Source organism: Talpa europaea (assembly GCF_964194135.1).
Source record: "Talpa europaea genome assembly, chromosome: 14".
Lineage (NCBI taxonomy): Eukaryota > Metazoa > Chordata > Mammalia > Eulipotyphla > Talpidae > Talpa > Talpa europaea.
In genome coordinates, this window is record NC_140082.1 from 22,781,436 (window position 1) to 22,804,903 (window position 23,468).

Sequence of the window (23,468 nt, forward strand, 5' to 3'; positions counted from 1 at the left end):
CTTCATATGAAAATAATTCATCACTGATACATATTTTTAGTCAACTTGGTTTTTTTCCCCAAAATATTTTCATGAATTATTGCAAATAGGTTTTCATTTCAAAGTTAACATCTGATTTCTGTATTAACAATGTTTTTTAAAAATTGCTTTTTCAGAAGCAATAGCACATTCAGATGTCAACTTACTTGCAAATGCTATTGGCCCTTTGTTCATCTGATACACAGATGTATGCCAAGCAATCTGGTCATGACTAACACTGGCTAAGTTACTCACACTTCTGCTCATTCATCTTAAACCAATATGAACCGTGTCCTGTAATCCTGTCATTTTAATCCCTTGCTCCTTTCATTTAAAATTAGAATTGGGCCTCCCCTGGTGGCACAGGCAGCTGAGGGCCGCGCTGTGAAGCTGTCTGTAGCCTGCAGTGCCGGTTCGATCCCGGCCGGCCGGCTGGCGAGGGTCCCGCATGGCACTGCAGACCTCTCCTGTCATGCCCACTGCTCCCCTCAGCAGTGTGTTTCGTCAGTCTGCCTGTTCTGTTCCCCGCTCTGTCTCTGGTGAATCTTCTTTCCCTCCCGCGCATCTGGCCTGTCCCCTGGTTCTTGCATAAATAAATAAATCTTTAAAAAAATAAAATTAGAATTCAGGCAGGGTATAACTATTCCATGAAAATGCTAGGATTCATATTTAAATCATAATTACTTGGCTTCTAAAATGTTTTACAATATATGTCATCCTTATTAGTTTTCCCTGCATAAGTAAGAGCTGAACCTCTTCTAGAATTGCTGACCTAAAATCCTTAAAATTAAAGATGAGTTCCCTGATGGCTCTAAAACAACTTTCCTAAACAGAACACTCTGAGTATGGAATCTATCAGGAAAACTGACCAAAAGAATTAATTTGAATGGGCTGATTTTAGAGTATGTAATAGCTAACTTCAAAAAACATTATATTTGAAAATTATTGGGAAGATTTTTAAAAATGATTTAAATACTTTAGGCAATTAGTTTCTCAGCCCTGCTTGGAGTGATCTCAAAATCCAGCAGTGTTCACCAAATCTCAAAAGAGCTGGCTTCTGAATGGTTATAATAGATTTAAAAGATGAATTAACATATTAACCAAGTACCTTCACTGATATCTATACCAAGAAGCATTTAAGTATTAATTATGCAGGTAATAAATATGGCAAGACAATTATGCTACTAAGAGAGTAATGTCCTTTAAATATAACATTTAGTATTGCTAATGTCAAAAGCATGAGGTTTAACTGCAAATAAATCTGCATGCAATGATGCTTTTTTTCACTCATTCCAGGAAGTTGCTATTGTGCCACCTTTGTTCCTGCTGAGATGTTAATAATGCCAGTTCATAAACCTCACGGCAACATGGTAATTAACACCTTCCTTCTTTCAGTGTCTAAGGCAATCTGATTTGGGATTTCCATGGTGGAGATATGTGGTAATACTTTATTGAACAGGGAGAATTTAAAGAATGTTTATTACATGCTTGCTTTGAAATACAGTGAAAATGCATTATCAAGCCTACAAAAATTTCTGATGATGAAAAGAGGATTTTGTAATGGAGTACCGATGGTTACACTGTCTTTAACGGTATAAAGTACCATCTATGATAAAATCCTACTTCTGAATGGAATTTTCTTTGGAAAGTTATTAAAATGTCTTCATGATTATTTCCCTTCAATACAGAAATACTTTGTTAATTCTTATTAAGTTTTTAGAATTTATTGTTGCTGCTAATATAAAACAGAACTATCTAGTTAAGCTGGCTAGGTCTGGCAGAGGTCAAGGTTGATATAAAAAGGTAAATGGCTGATATAAAAAGGTCAATGGTTGATATAAAAAGGGTAGATAAAAAAATTTAGGTAGGATGTAAAAAGAAAGTGAGTATAGATGATAGCAGGGAGAAAATGGTGGCTATTTGGGATCTGTCTAGGTAAACAGCATTGAGAAGCAAAGAAAACAACAAAATTGGAAAATAACGATATAAATGGGTAGATACCAATCTATTGTAGGGGAGGGTAGGAATTTCCCACTATTCCTCTGAGTTCCTCTTGGGTTTATTACTAATCAAATTAACATTAGTCAAATTAGTAGGAGAAAAAAATAAATTTCTTATGTATGTATACAGAATCTATGTAGATTCTGAAGTAAAGGAGTGTAAATATCCTGAGCTAAGGAATGGGAAGGGGTCTGAGGCTTCAAGGAGAGAAAACTCTTGAGGAGAGGGTGACTCATATGGTAAAGACTAGATGCCCTGTAATTAGATGTTTGCCCTCTGTATAGATAGGTCTCTTTAATAGAAAGGCTATTTGCACAAATCCTAATTCTGGGTAATATCCCCAATTTTCATTCTTCTGGATAGTTAAGGGAGTGATAAAACATGTTCTGAACTTCTGGGGAGACTTTTCTGAACATCAGGGGGAGGCCTATCTCTCACTGTCTTCTGGGGAACAGGATATTAGTTCTGTCCTAGTATTGTATTCCGGACAGAAGCATGCAGCTCTGCCACCAGTCCTTACCAATCCTTAGGGAATTCTGCTTCTGGATAAGCTTGGAATGGATGAATAGTCTTAAAGTTCAGTCTTTTCAATCAGGTGAGTTTGCCTTTGGGATATTTGCACACTATTGGAGTATGTGCACAGTGAGAAAGCTTAAGTCTTTGTAGAAACTTATATCTTTCTAGAAACTCCATAAATCAAGCTTCCAAACCAGATATTGCCTAAACTATAAGAAAACAAACCATCTCTATACCCACTGGATTTGAAAATCCATTTGACGAACTTTCCCAGTGTTTGTACAGCCACTAAAGATGGAAGAAAATCAGAAAGAGACACTGTCAGAAGGAGCAGATAAAGGTTACCAGCTGCAGTGAGCTAAATTATAAAATGTAAGCCTTTAAAGTGACAGATGAAACTTGCAAGACAATGGGGAGGATCTCTACTGTGACACAGGTCAAGTCATGTTAGGGTAGATATAAATCTCCTCCTATCTGGAAATGGGACTCTGCCAAGCAATAGAAGTTAACTTTTGTGCTGTGTCTACTTTGTATTCCAAAGTAGCAGGGTCAGATTACCCAAGTTCATGCATAGGTTTTTGCTTTGGTCTACCATTTTAGGGATAGATGAAGGCTATGGGGTGAGGAAACTGATGGCATATTTAAAGCAAAATGGACTACCATAGGTAGTTCATTGTTTCTACAAATGAAGTAAAAACTGAAAATAAGTCTAGGATTTAGAAGTTGGGAGGTCAATGTCAAATTCTACAAGGGTCATTTTTGAAGAATTGCAATTATTGGGAAATAGGAAAAGGGAATCTGTTGAGCCTTGTCTTTTTACTTAAATCATCTGGAATGTATAGAGCTGGTTTTTGCCCAAGACTACATTTGATAATATATGATAATCTTAATATCAAATTAGAATTTAAAGCTAAAAATCAGGAAGTGAGATTTAAAAAAAATCAGTAATATTTCTAAAATAACATTAAAGCAAAGTTGCTTAAAATAAAATTACAAGAGACAGTCTACAGAAATAATACAGCTGGAAACTTCTATCACATACTGCTGTGATAGATCAAAATATGTTAAAAATCCTTAGAACTATGATGATTGAAAAGGATGTGGAAAAAATCACAAATGGTGTAGATGAAATAAATGCAGATTTAGTCATTAAATTCTAAATTAAAGGGTGAGGAGACATGATTTGGAACTGTAATGTATCATTTAGAACTGACATGAGAGTAGATTCATAAAACATCAAGTGCCAGATGGGACTTGAAGATTATCTGGTGGGTTTTCATTACTAGTTAAGAATGGATTCCAACAAATGGTGCTGGGAAAATTGGATATCTACATACAAAAGAATGAAATTGTCTATCATATATAAGAACACCTCAAAATGGATCAAAGATCTAAATAAAGGAATATGAACTATAAAACTCTTAGAAGAAAACCTAGAGGAAAGCTTCGTGTCACTGGATTTATTAATGACTTCTTGGATATGAAACCAAAAGCATCAGAAACAAAAGAAAAAAAGATAAATTGGATTTCATAAAAATTTAATGTTTCTGCATCAAAATTAATCAGCAGAGTGGAACAGCAGTCTGAGAGAAAAGGCAGAATGAGAGAAAATATTTGCAAATCACATATCTGATAAGGAGTTAATATCCAAAATATATATTTTTAAAAAGTCCTACAACTCTAAAACAAAGATAGTAACAACCTGCTTAAAAAATGGTCAAAGAATTTGAATTTAAAAATTTCTCCAAAAAAGATAAACAAACACCCAGTAGCACATGAAAATCAAAACATCACTAATCAAAACACAGTAAAATATCACTTTACAGCCTTTGGATAGCTGCTTTTAAAAAAAATAAAATAACAAGTATTGCCCAGAATGTGGAGAAATTGGAATCCTGGGCCCTGTTGATGGGAATGCAAAATAGCAGTAACCATGGAAAACAGGATACTAGGATACTGTTTTCTCAAAATATTAACCATAGAATTACCATATGATCCAGCAATTCCATTTCTCAGTATATATTTCTATACCATTGTTCACAAGCAACATTATTTTTTTAAAAAAATTTATTAATACAAGAACTGGGGTACAAGCCAGATTCATGGGAGGGTGAGGATACACCCAGGAGAGAGCGGGGAACAGAACAGGCAGAGTGATGAAATACACTGCTGAGGGGAGCAGCGGACACGACAGGAGAGGTCTGCCGCGCCATGTGGGACCCTCCCCGGTAGGCTGGGATGGAACTGGTGCTGTAGAGGCTGCGGATAGCTTCACAGCACTGCGCTCAACCACCTGCGCCACAAGGGGAGGCCCATAAGCAACATTATTCATCATTACCAAATGGTGAACAACCCTTGATGGATGACTGAGTCAGTAAAATCTGATATCTACATATATTGCATTATCATTCAGTTTTAAAAGGAAGGAAATTCTGACACATGCTACAACATGGAAGAACCCTCAGGACAACATGTAAATGAAAGAAGTCAGTCACAAAGGCTATATATACATATTTAGACTAGTCAAAATGATAGAATGAATAGTGTTTGCCAAGGAAAAGAGAAGTAAAGACTTACAGTTTTGTGGGTACAGAATGTGAGTTTTGCAAAAATAAATAAATACATAAGTTATGGGGTAAGAGGGAAAATGGCATCTAAGCAGGGAACCTGCTTTGCTCTGAAAGTAGTTCAGAGAAGTACTGTACCCAGAGAATCCTGTGACTTGGAGCAAGACTAAAGCACCTTGGCCCATTGGAGACTAATGTAGACTATGCACCATGGCATAGGGGACACTAAAGAAATTCAACTTTATGCAACAAAAGGTGGGTGGAGAGAGATACCTAGATACTGTGGCTGGGGTGGGAGCCAGCAGGCAAACCTGTACTATGACTGGCTGGCAACCCTGGGCAGGAGAGAGCTGATTGATGTGGAGAGGCACACCCTTAGCTAAGGAGAGATACATACTTAGGTGCTGGGGTAAGTCAAACAGCCAAGTCTCCAGTGAAGAAAATAGGATACAAAACTGAGCTCACTGTCCCCCAACCCCTCCAGACTCCAGTTGATCCTCTGAAGCCACACTGAAACTGTGGCCCCAGGCAATAGAGATGTTGAATCTAGAAACCCAGAGAGAGGGGCTTATCAGTGGTATACATACATGAGTAACCCCACACACTGCTTTCACCAGTGACTGGACGCCTTCAAATCCCTCGCCCACCCACTGACTCAGCTGTTGCAGATCAGTTCTCCCCTACATACAAATCACTGAAACAAGCCAGGAAAAGCTTTAAAAGAGAAAAAAACATCCCATAGCACCATCTACTGGAAAAGTGGAAGTTCAGCACACTTAGGACACTAAAAAATAGCAAATGGACAAGAAGCAAAACAGATGAATGGAAAATATATAGCATGGCACCAAGAGTCCTCAAAGGAATATCTTACCACAAAGAGAGAACAAATCTCCAGAATCAAACTACAAAGACATGGAAGATATTTTCTTCCTATCATATATAGAATTCAAAATTGCCATGATAAAAAATTCAAAGAAAAAAATGTAAAAAAAAAAAAAAACACAGAAAGTTCATTTAAGATATACAAGAAAAATCAGAAAAACAAGTATGCTGAGAAATGAAATTAATGATCAAAAGATAGGAATTGAAGCTTTACATATAAAAAAATGGAAATGCAGAATTTAAAAACAGAGGAGACAAAGAGGAGACAAAGAGAATTCTGGAAAAAGCAATAGAAGTAAAACAGACTGACTGGAAGATTGAGTTGGTGACCTGAGAAATAGTAATGCACAGAGAATACAGAAGTGGGAGTAGAAAGAGTAGAAAGAGTAGAAAGAGAATACATAGAAAGAAAAAATGCATAAACTCTGAAAATATTTCAACTCCATGAAGAAAGGTAAACAAGGATGATGGGTATTCTAGAAGGGGAAGTGAGAGAAAAGGGAACAGAGAATGCATTCAAAGAAATAATAGAGGAAAACTTCTCAAAACTGGAAAAGTAGCTAGATACACAAGTTCATGAAACTTAAAGAATGCTTGGTTTCATTAATGTAATGACACATATACCATACATATACTTGTGACTTTTCAAGAGTTCTAGATAAATATTGCAGCTGGCTAGTGGGGAGAAACAGATAACCTACAAACATACCCCCATCAGGCTTATATCTGATTTCTCTGTGGAAATACATAGGCAAAGTGAGAATAGAATAATGTATTCAAAATACCTAAAGATAAAAACTGCCTGCCAGAAATACTGTATCGTGCAGGACTCTTTCAGTTATGAGGGAGAAATAAAGGCCTTCTGAGACAAACAGAAGCTTAAGGAATTTACAGACACCTCCAGTGAAGAGCAATTAAAATGAGCTCTCATGCCTAATTCAAAGAGAAGAACATTCATAAAGTACTGAACAAAGAAATAAATAGAAACAGAAAACTAAGGACTAAATGAAGCCTATGACCCTTATATATCAATAATCACCCAAAATGTGAATGAATTAAACTCACCAATCAAATGACCTAGAGGGCTTGCTGGAACAGAAAGCAAAATCCAACATGCTGCTGTCTTAGGAAAATGCACCTGAGCTCCAAAGAGAAACACAGGCTCAAAGTAAAGCATTGTAAAACAATCTTACAAGCAAATGGGACCAATAGAAAGGTAAGAACAGGCATCCATATATCACACAAAATAGACAGTGCTAAAAAAGGGAACAAGAGACAGGACACTATATAATGATTAAGGCACTTTACATTAGAAAGACATACACTCATTAATATATATTCACGAAATGTAGGATCATCAAAATATATAAGGTAAAAATTATGAAATCTTTAAACGGACATTGGTAGTTAACAATAGTGGTGGGGACTTCAAACCCCACTTTCACCAATGGACAGATCAACTAGACAGAAATAAAGTAGGAAACAATAACCTTATACGACCACACTTTAGCTCACTAGCATTGAGATGAGTTTGGTCTTAATAGTTTGTATAGTAACATTCTTAAATGGTCACTGAAATAGCAAGCAAATATTCTAATGTTTGCTAATAATCAAAGCCACGAATACAAGAGGAAACATGTATGTTTAGTTTGTATAAAATGAGACATACAATTATATGCTGCTTTAGTGATTGCTTTTGCTGCATTCTTCTGAATATCAGGAATTGTAGAGTTTTCTGCAAATGTTAGGAGCTTCTTAAGACCCCCAGTCTGATGAATCAGCACCATAGTATCCATATCTTCAAGGCAATTGGCTATCACTAAAAGTGCTTCTATATGAAGGTCACTCAAGTCCTAATAATAAAAGCAAACATAACTTTAGAGAATTGTACTAAAAGAAATTTATACTTTCATATTTTACTACAGGAAGAACTGAGGTCAGTCAGAATATAAAGTAATTAAGTTTTTGGTGAGGCCTAAGGAAATAGCTCTATTTGCTTCAAAGTAACATCACAGCCTCTAGAGCCCAGAGGTATACCCACAAATATATAGATATTTAATCTATGATAAAAGAGCCAAGCATATACACTGGAAAAAGGAAAGTCTCTTCAATAAACAATGTTTGAAAAGTAGACAGCCACATGCAAAAGAATGAAACTAAACCACTATCACATACCATCCACAAAAATTAACTCAAAATGGATAAAAGGTGTGGATGTGAGACCTAAAACAATAAAATACAAAAAAGAAGACATAGGCAAAACACTCCACAATATTGACTTCAGTGATGTCTTTGTGGTTTGTCTCCAACAGCAAGGACAAGAGAATATAAACAATTGGGACTACATCAAACTAAAAAATCTTCTGCATAGGGAAAGAAACTTTCAGTAAAACAAAAAGACAGCCTACTGAATGGGGGAAAACATTTGCTCACCATCTATCCTACAAGGGGCTCATACAAAATGTACAAAGTGCCTCCCCTGGTGGCGCAGGCGGTTGAGCGCAGTGTTGTGAAGGTGTCTGCAGCCTCTGCAGTTCTGGTTCCATCCTGGCCAGCAGGCGAGGGTCCCACCTGGCACTGCAGACCTCTCCTGTCGTACCCGCTGCTCCCCTCAGCAGTGTCTTTGGTCCGCTCTGTCTCTGGTGAATTCTCTTGCCCTCCCGCACATCTGGCCTGTACCCCGGTTCTTGTATAAATAAATAAATCTTTAAAAAAAATACAAAAATGTACAAAGAACTCATATAATTTAACAAAAACAACGCAATCAAAACATGGTAAAAGATCTAAATAGACTCTTCCCCAAAGAAAACATAGCTAGCCAAGAGGCACATGAAAAACTGCTCATCATCAAGTATTCCCTGGGAAACACAAATCAAAACCACAATGAAATATCACCTCACACATGTAAGAATGGCCCATATAAAAAAGATAGGAAAGAACAAGTGTTGGTGAGGATGTTGGAAAAAAGGAACCTTTCTATATCATCTGAGGAATGTAGATTGGTCCAACTCCCATGGTAGTATGGGGATTTCTCAAAATATTAAAAATATTCTATATCATGCAGTAATTCCACTCCTACATATATACCTGAAAACAAAAACACTAAATAAAAGAGAAATACACATTCCTATGTCATCGCAACATTATTTACAATAGCCAACCATGGTAACAACTGAAGTGCCCAAAACAGATGAGTGGATGGAAGAGTACACAATGGAAGAGTACTCAGCTATTAAAAAAGATAAGCTCTTGACATTTGTTATAATATGGATAGAATTGAAGATGATTATGATAAGTGAAAAATGTCTAAAGGAGAAAGAAAAATACCAGATTTGTCATTTATATGTGGAATATAAAGCTATAAGGCAAAAGTTCAGATAAAACCAAACCAACAACAAACTCTAGAAGTCTGACTAGAGCTGAGGCTACCAGTGGGAGAGGGAGAGTTGGAAGGGAGAGTGAGCACAGTGGACTAGGGTGGAGGATTATGGGTGGAGGACTATGGGTGTTTTGCTGGTGGGTGTGCTGTGGCTAAACACACCTGAAGGGGGAGAGCCTGTACCTCTAAAACATCAATAACACTGTAAGACAATGTTACCTCAATAAGAAAGGAAAAATTATCTTAAAATGACCTAATTAATTTGATTTAATCATGCTGATAAACTGTGTCACATAAAGCAAATATATCCATTATATTTAATATCATGCTTAAATAGAATATGATTTCATTCAAAAATATTCCACAATTTATAACAACTTTCAGGAGATTTATTTCCTCATAGAGAGCTGAATGAATGACACAATACCTTACTTTCTAGGATCTTAATAAGTTGGTCCACTCCTTGATAGTCTCTTAGCATTACTCGTGACTCCTTATCATTTGTAATAACACCTAAGGTTTTGAGAGCCAACAGCTGAATAACTGGATATTCTGAATTCAAGAGCTCTAATATAGGAGGGATTGCATTTAGCTCTGGAAGTATAGCTCGACACTGAAAATCCTGCCATGAGAAACAAATGATCAAGATAAAGCAACTTTTAAGGAACTATACCATCTCAAAAATGAAGAAATTCTATTTTTTAACATAGACATTATAAATTATAATTTCCCGTCTTTTATTCCAGATGTCTTTCAAAAATTCACAAAAATAGGGAACCCTCAAACGACAATCCAAAGTATTCATTTTAATGGTGCAGACATTGTCAATAAAAAGAGATAGATATGATCTATGACTTTTGCAATATCTATTCATTTATTACACAACAAATTCCTATTACTATAAGTAACATTATAATAAAATCTATGCATAATACAATTATTTTCATACTCTACATCTTGTTTCAAATAGCATTTGAGAAAATTAAATGATGGCATCAATTCCTTATTCTCTTCATCCAAATGGCCTGTTTGTGAAATGCTCATATGCAGATAGTGCCACTGGCAGGCCCTGTGCATGCAAACTGACAACAGGTTTATCTCTGACGCTGACCTTTGTTTAATACACATACAATATGAAGGGGTCTTTTGTCTGTAATTCTGTGTGATTGGTGGGGAGAGGGGTTGGGTGGAGTGAGCAATGAAGAATATAAGGCAAACCACAAAGAAAAGCCCCAAACTGACTGCTAAATCATAACATTTTGAGTGAAACCATGTAAAAAGAATATTAAAGGTGGAAAAGGCCCCACTTATAGCTTACCTTTCCTGTTTCCACCCTTCCATTGATCTCTAATATTTAACTTTCTTCAGACGTAAAAGTTGCAGTTTGCTGTTTGTTATGAATTGAATTATGTGGAAAGTAACATAACCAGAGAAAGCCGAGAAGAAAAAAACTGCTTCACTAATATCTTTAAACTGTAGTTAACCCTTGGACTAGATCAATCCACCAACATTCCAAGACCCAACAAGGGGACTATCCAGTTTGAAAGAAGTGATAAGGAGAACTTTACCCTTCTTTTGTTGTGTGACCCCTTCCACCTGTCCACTTACCTTGTGTCTCCTTCATTTGACCATTAACTCACCTCACCCATGCCCTCATCCTCCATGACCTCACTCTTCTTTCTCTCTCTATAAAAACCTCCCTGGGTCCCTCTTCTGGACATATTTCAGGTTTCTGCCTAAATCTGTGTACCTCAATCTTCAATTCTTTGCTATCCCCAAATAAACACATTTCAGCTTGCCCATTCTCCCTGCCATTCTCTGGTTGAAGGTTAGTGATTATAGCAACTTGGAACTGTGACCACGGAGTTCACTTTGGATATCAATAAATACAATACAGCACTCCCTTATGATATTCTCAATAACATCTTTTCTCTAGCTTACTCAATTGTAAAAATACAGCATATAATACATATAACTATAAAATATAAGCTAATCAACTACTTGGATTTTCAGTAAGACTTCAGTCAACAGCAGGCTATCAGTAGTTAAGTTTGGGGGGGAGAGTGGAAAGCTGTATTTGTATTTTTGATTAGGAGAGTTGGCACCCCTAATTCCCACATTGTTTAAGAGTGAACTGTATACCCCACATGCTTGGATCACCTAGCTAGATCAATATGTAGTTGCCCGGGTCAAACTAGCTCAATATAAAGATTTCCTGTTTCAGAATAAATGCATTTTATCTGCCTTACTTGACAAGACATTCTATTCTTTTACATGAAATATGTTTCTCAAAATCTCTTTCAATGGGAAACAGATAATGTGAAAAATGAAAAGTATCTATACTAAATTCCCATATTTTTTCTCTGAATAACTACTAAATAGAACCAAGAAGAACTGGTGAGTTTTAAAAAGTTTTTTCCTTTTTTTATGCAAAAAAATATATTCTATAATCAGCTTTTGTCAAAACACAGTCTCAGAACTTGCTCTTACCTGGACCAAGTTGTAAATGCACTCAATAGAATTCTTCTTCACATCAGGGTCAGGGCTGCTCAATAGTCTGATGAGTGGCTCTAATCCGCCGTATTCAAATATTTGCACTTTGCTGGTGTACTCAGCAGACATGTTTGCTAGGCAAAGACTAGCAAACTCATGGATAATTACTTCTTCTGTATATCAAAAATAAAGAGCACGAGTATGCTAAATCCTCATCCAACCACTCCACTACGGCATGCTTAGAAAACGAAAGCTCCACAAATTATACCTGGGTTGGAGCCCAACTTGGTTTGAGAAATTTTAATGATAATTCATAATTTTATTTCATAAACTATTTTCAGTAAGCAGTTTACACAAATGTAAAAAATAAACCAGTTCATTTTTTAAATAGCGATAAGATGCAAAGTTACCTTCTGGAGCCAGCTGAGCAATAACAAAACTCAAGATATCCAACTCCCTTAACAATTTTTTAACATCACCTACAAAAGAAGAAATAGAAAATCAATGTTTGTTAATAATAACAATGGCTGTGTGTTCAATGGGCTTTATGAGAGAGGTACTATTATCACCTAGTTTTACAGATCAGGGTAAAAACTACACAGGAAGTAAGCGCTGGGGTCAAATGTCATGCCCAGGTCTGTCTGGCTCCACAGTTTTTAGCTCACATAGCATTTCAGAGGAGTCTCTCCTAGTATTCTTAGTGTTAACTAGATAGTTAATACTAACTAGTGTTAACTCTATATTCCAGTTGATCTTATCCCTTTTTACCCTACTTTATTTTCTTCATCCACTATACAATTGAAGAAGCCAAGCATTTTACGAATATCATTAGATAGTCAAATGATAGGTCATTTAATTTCCAGTAATGGTTTCACTTTATTTCAACCAATTCATGGTATCAAAATAAAATTCTTATAAGTTCATTCATCATATCTGAGCTCCCACGACTCAGTGGAGACCTTGAAGGTAGCAAAGCTCTTTCTGTGTCTATGTTAAGTTGCCACAGGCACTAGGCTCATAGCCCAAGTGGCCAGAGTGTGGTTCAACAGGTCTCAAAGAGCCATCTATTTAACATCCAAATGTAATGCAATTTTTTATATTTAGGGTTCACAGACTCCTTTAGAAACTTATGGAATTCATTTGTGAGCCCTGCTCAGAAAATATGCAATTTGGAGGATTTCACAGGTTATAAACACCTCATATATTAGAAGATTTGAATACTAACTAAAATGAATAATAGAAATTAAGTACAAAAACAAACAAGAAAAAAGTCTCAGAGACCTAGACTTAAAAATTGGAAAATATAAGCATAAACTAGAAATTAAAACTCTTATTTCCAAAGGAGATACAATCTCTCCCAAAATCACCTTGAAGGAGAACCTGAATTATGTACATTAATGTTTAGGATCCTAAAACTTATGGTGAATAATACGTCTGCTAAACTATGAATCAGAGAATAAGGTTTGAATTCCAGCTCCAATCTTAGTTCTGCTACTAGTCAGCTGAATGATTTTGGGCAAGGCACTTAATCCTTTGAGGGATCATTTCTATTTTTAAAATGAGGTATTGTACAAGAAGTATTTACAAAGCACAAGTAGTATTTCTTGATGTGTAAACAGAATAGACTTATGAAAAATTAAAATATTTCCCTTTCTGTGTTATAAGTACATCAGTATTGCACTAAAACAGAGTCTACAAAAAACTCTAAGATAAATTTATGAAGTCTCTCAATACAAATGATTACTGCCTTATTTTAACTATTTTGTGTTTTAGTTGCCTCATATGTAAAGGGAATAACAACAACAACCTCATTAAATTATTTAATATATAAACAGCACATAGAACAATATCTGGCACACTGGAAGTGCTATTTAAATGATGACTATTGTAATCTAGGTTGGTGAAAAATATGCCCTCCTCCTAAAGTCACCCGCAGAAATAGGAACACAGAACCTTGGCCTGGCGCAAAACCACCATCAGAGAACCTGCAGTAGCTGCCAGAACCCCTTCCACTAACAACACAGCAAAGTCTCATCAGCCCAGAACCCATGCACACACTGCAGGCGCAGTCCTGCAGTCTACAGTGCAGACCATGATGGCCCAGGTACCACGTGAAACTCTCCTCCACTTCCAGCAAACCTCCACCCTTACTGTCTCTGATGGAGGTTTTGTACAACTGCCTGGACACAGTGCTGACACCATGGAGGAGGAGAACCCACCGCCACTGCCTAACACGGGGCCAGAGAAAGTGAGGTGGGTCTGGGAAGGGGGAGAAAGTTGGGAGGAGGAATCTGAGCTGTGCTATTGCTAAGAAATGTAAGAGGGGGGGAAAATAGGGTGAATTTATCCATGTGCCATGATAGAGTAAGTAGTTTATTTCTGGCAGCCTCGGTGGAGGTTAATGTTCCTTCCCCACCAGAAATGTCTTATTTATTATTAACAACAAGGCTCTGATAGGCTAACTAAAAAATCAATCATGTTAATGTTATTTATTTATTTATTTATTTATTTAAATTTTATTTTTATATTCCCCATACAATTACAACCCCCTTATTTTGATCCCAACCCCTCCTTTCCCCACCCCCCACCCCCCATAGAGGGTATCTGGTTCATAGTTGTTTGTTGATTTTGATATTTCCTTTCTTATAGTTATTCTTTTTCCTGGTCCCTTATTTAAGTTTTCTAGATTCCTGCTATGAGTGAGACCATCCGGTATTTTTCTTTTTCTTTCTGGCTTATTTTGCTGAGCATGATCCCTTCCAGCTCCACCCATGTTGCTGCAAATTGCATGTGTTTATCTTTTTTGAATGCTGAGTAATATTCCATTGTGTATATGTACCACATCTTCTTGATCCAGTCATCTATTTTTGGGCATTTGGGTGGTTTCCAAAGCTTAGCTATTGTAAACAGTGCTGCTATAAACATAGGGGTGCAGGTGCTCTTTGGAATTGATGTTTCTGTGTCCTTTGGGTAAATACCTAGGAGTGGAAATGCTGGATCATATGGAAGCTCTACGTTTAGTAGGTCCAGAAATCTCCACACAGCTCTCCATAGTGGTTGGGCCAGTTTGCACTCCCACCAACAGTGCAGGAGAGTTCCTTTTTCTCCACAACCTCACCAACATTTGTTGTTGCTAGTTTTTTTAATATGTGCCATTCTCACTGGTGTAAGATGGTATCTCACTGTGGTTTTGATTTGCATTTCCCTGATTACAAGTGATGTTGAACATTTTTTCATATGCCTGTTGGCCATTTGCATTTCCTCTTCAGAGAAGTTTCTTTTTAGTTCTGCCCATTTCTTGACTGGATTATTTTCTTTGTTTTTGTTGCGGTCTCATCAGCTCTTTGTAGATTTTTGTGATCAGTCCTTTATCATTAGTGTTGTGTGCAAAAATGTTCTCCCAGTCGGTGGGGTTTCTCTTTGTTTTTGTTATTTTCTCTTTTGCTGTGCAGAAGCTCTTTAATTTGATGTAGTCCCAGCTGTTGATCTTTGCCTTCACTATCACTGCTTTGGGTGATGTGTCTGTAAAGATGTCTTTGATGTGCATATCACGTAGTGTTTCGCCTATATTTCCTTCTATGTATTTTATGGTTTCAGGTCTTATGCAATTGTATGGGGAATATAAAAATAAAATTAAAATTAAAAAAATAATTCTTTCTTTCCTCCTTCATTTACTATGAAATCCACAGGAGTATAAATTACATTGAAGCACACACATTATAGTAACTCAAGGAAAAAAATCTTTTAATTTTAAGAAAAATCTTTTAATTTTAAGAGACAGTGATTGATGCACCAACTGGTCCACATGGATATATTTGCACATATTTTTATAATAAAAAATATTTTCCTTAATACATGAAATCATATATTTGTAGCATTATACTTCCTTAACTTTTATCATTAAAGTTACCTTAAATAAAATTAAAATGAGTCTCTTAAAGTTAAATGAAAAAGAAGGATAGTGCTTTACATGAGATTATTCCACTATTTTTTAAAGTTGATACTTACTATTAGAAGTCAGGATTCCAAATATCATATTAGCGTTTCTTCTGACAATTTTGTCTTCATGGGTGAGCAGTTTAGTTAAAGGTTCCACAGCTCCAAGTTCAAAGAGGGTTGCTTTATTTTCCTCACCTGACATTACAGATAAAAGAAAATCATTCATGGGCACCAAGATCATCAAATTTCTTTGTGTAATTCCAATTTTTTTCTTGCCATTTACCTTTCACATTCCTTTGCTTCCACATTTATTCCTCTCAGAATAAACTTGTAACTTTAATTATACATTGCTCCACTAAGACACATTTATCATTTTTTAAAATGATAGTATATATTCTAATTTCATGACTGGAGTAAAGAATTTTCAAAATTAATAACATGCCCTCTTACATTACCTATTTTTATTCATTTCAGTGGATTTATTGAGATTTGATTCACATTCAATTAGTATATATTTAATGAGAACAATTTGCTAAGTATTGATATGTTTTGACACCCATGAAATCACCACCATTTATAAGATAACATTACCTAATACTCCCAAAAGTGTCCTTTTGACATTTTGTAACTCTCCATTTCCATAAATTACTCTGCATTTCCTATAACTTTATAATAGAATAATGAGTATGCAATGTGTAGTCACTATTAATTCATTTTGTTCACTCACTCTTACATTGTAAATTAATCTTTCATCAGACTGAAGTGCGTATTTATTTCATATGGAGCTCTCATTCTTCAAGAACTGCTTCTTGAAAGGTCTGTTTTTCCTACACTGAATTGCTTTTATACTTTTTGAAAAAGTTGTCACCATATATGTGGGTCTCTGTTCTATTCCTTTGACTTGTTTATCTTTGTGCTAATAACAATATATTATCGTACTTGAAAAAAACAGTTTTGAATCTGATAATGCAAACTCTTCAACTTTGTTATTTTTCAAAGTTGTTTTGACTGACTTAGAATATTTGCATTCCTATGCATATAATGAATTGAATAATTTTCCTATTTCTAAAAAAAAAAACTTGCTAAAACTTTGGTAGTAATTGCACTGAACCCACGATCAATTTGGGGAGAAATGATATCCTTACAACTGACATCTTCTACTCCACGAACACAGCATCTATTCCCATTCATTTAGAATTTAATTTCTTCCAGAAATATTTTATAATTTTTAATATGTAGGTCTTTTATATATTTTGTCACATTTACTCTACATATTTCAAATATTTTGGTGCTATCATATTTCATGTCTTTTTCTAAGCTACCAGAATTTCTACATTGCTAGTATGTAGAAAAGCTATTGACTTTTGAATTTTGATTTTGTGTCCTGCAATTTTGCTCATTTATTAGTTCTAGTACCTCTTCTATAGATTCAATAGAAATATATATGTATATATATATAATAGCATGTAATTTTTTAAAAGTCAACTGGAGATACTTGTACTTCTTTTTTAATCTTCATGCATTTTTATAAATTTTTTCTTTCCTGATTACATTGACTAGACCCTTCTATACAATGCTGAAGAAAAGTAGTAAAAGCAGACACTCTTCTTGCTCCTAATCTGAGGTGGAAAGCATTCAGTCTTTCACCACTAAATATCAGATCATGTAGCCAGAAGTATTTCATAAATACCTGCTATTGTATGGTAGAAGTTTGTGTCTACTCTTACTTTGCTGAAATATTTTTTCAGGAGTGGGTGTTAGATTTGATAAAATATAGTTTTATATTTATTGAAATGATATGATTTTTCTTTCAAAAATATGGAGTACTAATTTCTAGTACTGTTGTTACAAATTGCCACAAGTTTAATAACTTTAAATATAAATTTGTTATCTTATATAAAGCCATATATAAAACAGAGATTTGTTATCTATGATCTGAAAGTCAGAAGTCTGAAATAGGTCTCGATAAGTGTTGTCAAGGCTATGTTTCTTGAAGCTCCAGGGGAGAATTAATTTCCTTTTCTGTATCTGTGAGCAAGATACATTATTTTCAGGTAGTGCATTAAATGATAGCCTGGTTTTCAGAAAGAATTTATCTGACAATAAGTAAGTTAATAACTAGGGAGAAAAGTATCCATTATGTAGTAAAGATTTTAAGAAATTAATGAAATAGAAAGATAAACTGAAAAAAATTCAAACCTTTCAAAGCAAATCTATAAATTGCTTCACATGCTTTTGCCAAAATTTCTTCTTCTGGAGAATTAAGCATTAATACAACAGTTGCTAAATTTTTGCTTTCAATTATTAATGGATCAAACTGAAATGCAGAAAGAAAAATATAAGACTCATCTTTGAACATTAAAACTCACTTAAAAATGAATGTTGTTTTCAAAGTTAAAGAGAATATAATCTTATAAAACAGATGTGGTTACTTCCCACTAAGTTTATTGTCAGGCTTTTATTTTAAAAACTACTGATAGACAATTCTTAACATTGGTGGCTTTGGATTTCCTGGAGTATGGCATGAAAAGGAAAGAATTTTGGGGTCTAATTGCTCCAGTCTCAATTTAATCATATGGAATCAAACACTTAAGCTGCGAGAATTTCAGCTTCTCTTTCTGTACAACGGGTTTAAAATAACTATCTCAACACATCGAGGGGAGCACTGAAGATCACATACATGTATATTACTTAGCACACTCTAGCCATGTGACACCTCTCAGGAGTTACCACTGGGTCCTATCTGCATATCTTACTGCACTACTGTAGTTAGTAGCTTCCAAATTTGTCTTCCAGTTTTCACTCTCCTTCCACATTGATTTTTTAAATACAAATCAGATGTTACTGGTCCTCTACAGCAGGCCCTTGCACAACATTGTCTCTTTCAATATTGTTGTAACATTGGTGAGAAAAATAAAATCAATCCCTGAGGGGTCAATGTGTGCTGTGGAATGTTCATGTGGTCCCAATATCCATGTGGGTTTTCTCTGGGTAGTTCCATTTCTTCCCATCCCAAAGATCCACTGAGATCCATTGGCTTGTATAAACAGTCTCAGTCTGAGTAAAAATAGGTGTTGGTGAGACTGTACCTCATGATGGAATTGCTTTCTGCTCGGGATTGGGTCCCACCTTGCATCCCAGATGCAATCCCTGAAACTGAACTAGAATAAGTGGGTTGGAAAACGAATGAAGACAATCTACCCTCACAGGCCCTTTGAAACTCAACTGATCTTTGGAAAATCACTGTCTTAGACCATCTTTACTACTCAAGACAGTTTACCTAGCATTCCTCTCCACCAACCCCTATTCAGAACAGATTTCCCTTTCCTTTTAGAAACTTCACACCTCTAACATTTCAATATTTCTAAAGCTGATTTTACAAGCATGTGAATACATACATCTTGTTGAAGAATAGGAATGTCAGGATCTCAGCAAAAATTCTCAAAGTAGCAAAGGACATGAAAGTACATGTAAACAAAAACTATAGTAACTATCCCTTTATTCTCCTTCAACAGTTTAGAAAACTCCAGTGTTTTACCAAAACTTCACCTTTTCAAAAGGTGATATGGAGTAGGAGGGACTTAAAGGGAAGAATGAGACTGTGAGAGTTGTCAAAGCAGGAGAAATATCAATGTTTGGCAGAGAAAGAAGAAACTTGGCAGGACATTTGTTTCTCCTACAGAGCCTACAGCATTTTAGTAATATTTTATTTAAAAAGGCACTGAGAATAAAATAATAGCTATCACAGAATGCCACATGACTAAATAAATAATACTGAGCTATAATTACATATTCCATCTGCTCTTCCTGATCACAGTAAGACACCAACAAGCTCGTTGTGAAAGTATAATGTCAGTCTTTACAAAATAAACAATCAAAATTATTTACAAAAAGAATGAAAAAATGAAGCATTTTGGGTAAGTTTTGAATTTTTAAATGCAGTCAATTAGAGAAGCTATAGACTTAGATATCTTTATATCTCTAAGAAAATAAGACTTCTAGAATAGTGTTGTCCAATAGAACTTAAAGGATGAAAATATTTGCATTCTGCATTATCCAATATGGCAGTCAGTCACAAGTCCCATTCAACTCTTAGGCACCTGAAATGTAATTAATACAACTAAGAAACTGATTTATTAATTTTATTTTCTAATTGTTAACTTCAATTAATATAACTTCAATGAGACTAAATGGGTTAAGTGCAAAACACTTAAGAAAATGACATCTAGTTTTCTTTCTTTACAAGCAGAATCAAAATAACATTTTTTATAGAAAGGTGAATAAGCTGAAAATTAGTTATATGTTTTCGTATATTATTTATAAATTTATACCATATTTTATAAGTTCATGATGTTTTGTTTATCTGTGATGAAGGACCAAGATGGAAAAACAAGCTCCTATGATTTGTTACTACTAGAAAAACATTTATGTAGTTCGGGCAGTATGGGACAAGAGATATGACTGCTCAGAGACTGGTGAAGAACATCTGGGAGACATTTCACTCTTCCAAGGATCCAAGCTTGGTTACCCAGGTTGCTTTGATTCAGCGCTCACCAAGATTAGTTTCATATGTTACCAGGTGAGGGAGAGGAGGTGCTGATCAACATAAAATGCTCAATTAACTTGACATTTAATCAGAGCCAGGTCATAGTCTCTTGTGAATCTAGATATTGTGGATTTTTCCAGAAAAGATCACTTACTTCTGAAATATTAGGAAAATAAAATTTCTGTGCTACTAAATTTGAAGACCTGGTCACAAATCATAACAACCACACACCAGGTCTCTGGATACTTTTGTGGCAGCTGGTCTTCCAGAGCTGATCCTTGCTTCCATGGACAGTTCATACGATCTCTTATACTTTTGTAGAATGAGGAAGAACATCCTCAACTAAGTCATTAGTAACAGCATTTACTAAGTTCTTACCTAGCGCCAGGCACTGTCCTAAGCATCTTACATTTACCTAACTTTGCTTCATCACTATGAGTGGATGTGACATGGATCTCATTACATCCACTGGGGTTTACAGAGATTAGCCAATTTATCTCAGATCATAGATGGTGGATAACGGAGTAAGGATTCAGACTTGGTAGAGTAACTCTGGAGACTATCGTATTTACTGAATAGCTCGCCTTATACTAAACATGGTCTATGGTTTCTATTCCTGTTAGTAACTCTTTAAACATTCCATTGGAAGTTAAATTTTATTAAAGCATCAGCAACAATCTCTCAACCAGACATGGAAATGATTTGGGAAGGCAAAATGTAGCTGGACTGTTCACTCAAGAAATATCTTCCAAACATCTGGACATCTTAGCTAGTGTTCTCCATCACGAGAAAAACAAACATGCACATAGCAATGTACATACTGGCAGTAAGAATATTTTTAAAAGCAGTGTTTTTTTTTATTTTAATCACATCACCGAATACTCTTCTTTCTGTCCCCCATTTTAATAGTAGTAGATGAAAGACTAGCAAAAATTAAAACCTTTGCAAACAATTTTTAAAAATATATAAGAAGCAAATCACCATTTAGTTGACACTGAAAAATTTATGTTCTCAAAAAGTTATAAATTCCCTCTCAAATCTTTTTTTCATTTGTAATTTGTACAATAAAACTTTCAGAGACTTTGAAGAAGTCTCAGAATAAATTCCACATTACTTTAAATTGTTGTATATTGTTTTGAAGTACTCAAGTTTAAAAAGATAGAAAAGCAACTAGATACTTGAGTACTACTCCAACAGATTTATTACAAAAAGACTGAGTAGGGGAAGTATGGCCAAACTCTTGAGAAAGATAATAACAAGAATTATTAGTAATTGTTAATATGCTTTTGGTTGCCACTATGGCTATTGGTAACAGAAGAAATAAGCTACAGTTTTGTTAATGCTGGGATTGTAATTGTTTCTCAAGTCTATGACTGTGCCCGCCAAGGAATGGAATATGGAGGACAATACCAACAAGACATTATAAAATTGCAGAAAGTGTGCTACTAGACAGTTATATTGATTACTTAACAGTACTTAACTCTAATTAAAAAAAATTAAAATTAAAAAGTGTTTATCATCCTGCACTGAGTTCAGGAGCCAAATTTCTAGTAATAAGTTATCAATAATGCTATTTTGCTACAAAAAGAAAAGTAATACAAATAGAGGTGGCAATGAAAAACTAAGAGAATTTGCACCATTTTAGGAAAATGTGCAAAGGTAAACAGCCAGACAAAAGAAACACTATCAGAAGACTGAACTGATTATCTCTACAGAGCTTCCCTAGACGTGGGCAGACAAGTGTTTTTGTAGCCTTTGTTCCCAAATCTTTGAAGGAGAATCATATGAGGTAGCTACTTAGGGTGTGTGTATGTGTGTGTGTGTGTGTATGTGTGTGTGTGTCTAAAGGATTCCCAAAATAATACATCTTGTATACTGTTAACTATATGCCAAGCTCTGAGAAATTTCGTGCTGTTTTAATTCATACAACAAACAAAATGAGTTCAACAACGCAAATCCCATTTTAGAGGTTAAGAAAAACTGAAATAACTTGGACAAATTTGCAGCTTTACCACCACAAGTCTGTAAGAGGCAGAGCTGTGACCAAGCTCACACGTGTAACCACCATGGCCCAGAGCTCTCAGGGAGATTCTGACACTCGGCTTAGGTTCCTTCAAGCTGCAAAGCCCTCTTAACGATATTCATTTTTTTCCCCATTCACATTTTATTTGATGAAAAGCATACCAAATGTCTGTTTCAAAGTAAAGTTCTGAAGTGAAAATTGTCCAAGGCCATTTTCTACTTGTAAAACAATTCTTCAGTAATTTTAAAGAATGAAGATAAAACCAAGCATTTAAGTGAGAGAGATGAGGCTCTGTGCTGTCAGGAAGGCATTACTCAAGCCTCTGGCATAAAAATGAGGAGTGTAGCAATCTGGAAAACACAGGACTATTGGTCATCTTCAGACAACCTTTTATACTGCATATATATATATATATATATATACTGCATATATATATGCAATACTATAGCACAACTTCCAATATTTTTGAAAACTCCCTTGGATAATTAACATTAATGAGAGACTGGTAAGTATAAATGTAAAGTATTTAAGAGAGTAATCAAAACTATTTATTGACTAGGCTTATAAACATGCCATCCACATAGTGGAAAAGCTAATAATTACCCCTTAATTGTGCTAATTCTGTAATGACAATGCTGTAAATTTGTGTTTATTTAATGTTAGATTTCTCTGAGTAATGTTACCATTACTCAGACTTTGGATTTCTGCCACCATACACTCATGAACATACTGGTACATGCCAAACTGTTTGAAAAACTTATTTAAAAAAAAAAACCAATTGTTGATGGCAACTAGCATTCAAATCAGAAACTTACCACATCCTTATGAGGAGGTTCTGCTTCTTTCTTTATCTTTTTACCCATTCTGGAAAGAGATGCAGTCAGTGGTTAAAAGTGTCCCTTCTACATTTTACATACATACACTTTCTTGGCCACCTATGTCCTCAGGAGGAGATTAATTTCTTCCTTTAAAGTTTACCTAAAAATACACAATAAGAAAATGTGTAGAATTTATTGAACTTGAACAAATATATTACCTACATCCCTATTTCAAACTCTACAATTTTTTAAACTCTGAAATTGCTGGATATTAGTCCTAGCTTCC

At 35.2% G+C, this 23,468-nt stretch overlaps 1 protein-coding gene across 3 annotated transcripts in view; it reads right to left on the reverse strand.

Annotated features, from left to right (window-relative positions):
- LOC311184351 (armadillo repeat-containing protein 3-like) overlaps window positions 1–23,227 on the reverse strand; it is a gene marked incomplete at both ends in the record, with an annotated part of 67,008 nt that extends 43,781 nt beyond the window's left edge. For all 3 annotated transcript variants that reach the window (XM_084254288.1, XM_084254287.1, XM_084254286.1), the window contains 7 exons: window positions 7,654–7,837; window positions 9,791–9,985; window positions 11,854–12,029; window positions 12,267–12,335; window positions 15,865–15,990; window positions 17,995–18,112; window positions 23,180–23,227. In XM_084254288.1, the coding sequence (XP_084110414.1) occupies window positions 7,654–7,837; window positions 9,791–9,985; window positions 11,854–12,029; window positions 12,267–12,335; window positions 15,865–15,990; window positions 17,995–18,112; window positions 23,180–23,227 (916 nt within the window). The remainder of the gene's footprint in view (window positions 1–7,653; window positions 7,838–9,790; window positions 9,986–11,853; window positions 12,030–12,266; window positions 12,336–15,864; window positions 15,991–17,994; window positions 18,113–23,179) is intronic.
- Window positions 23,228–23,468: the final 241 nt, after the last annotated feature.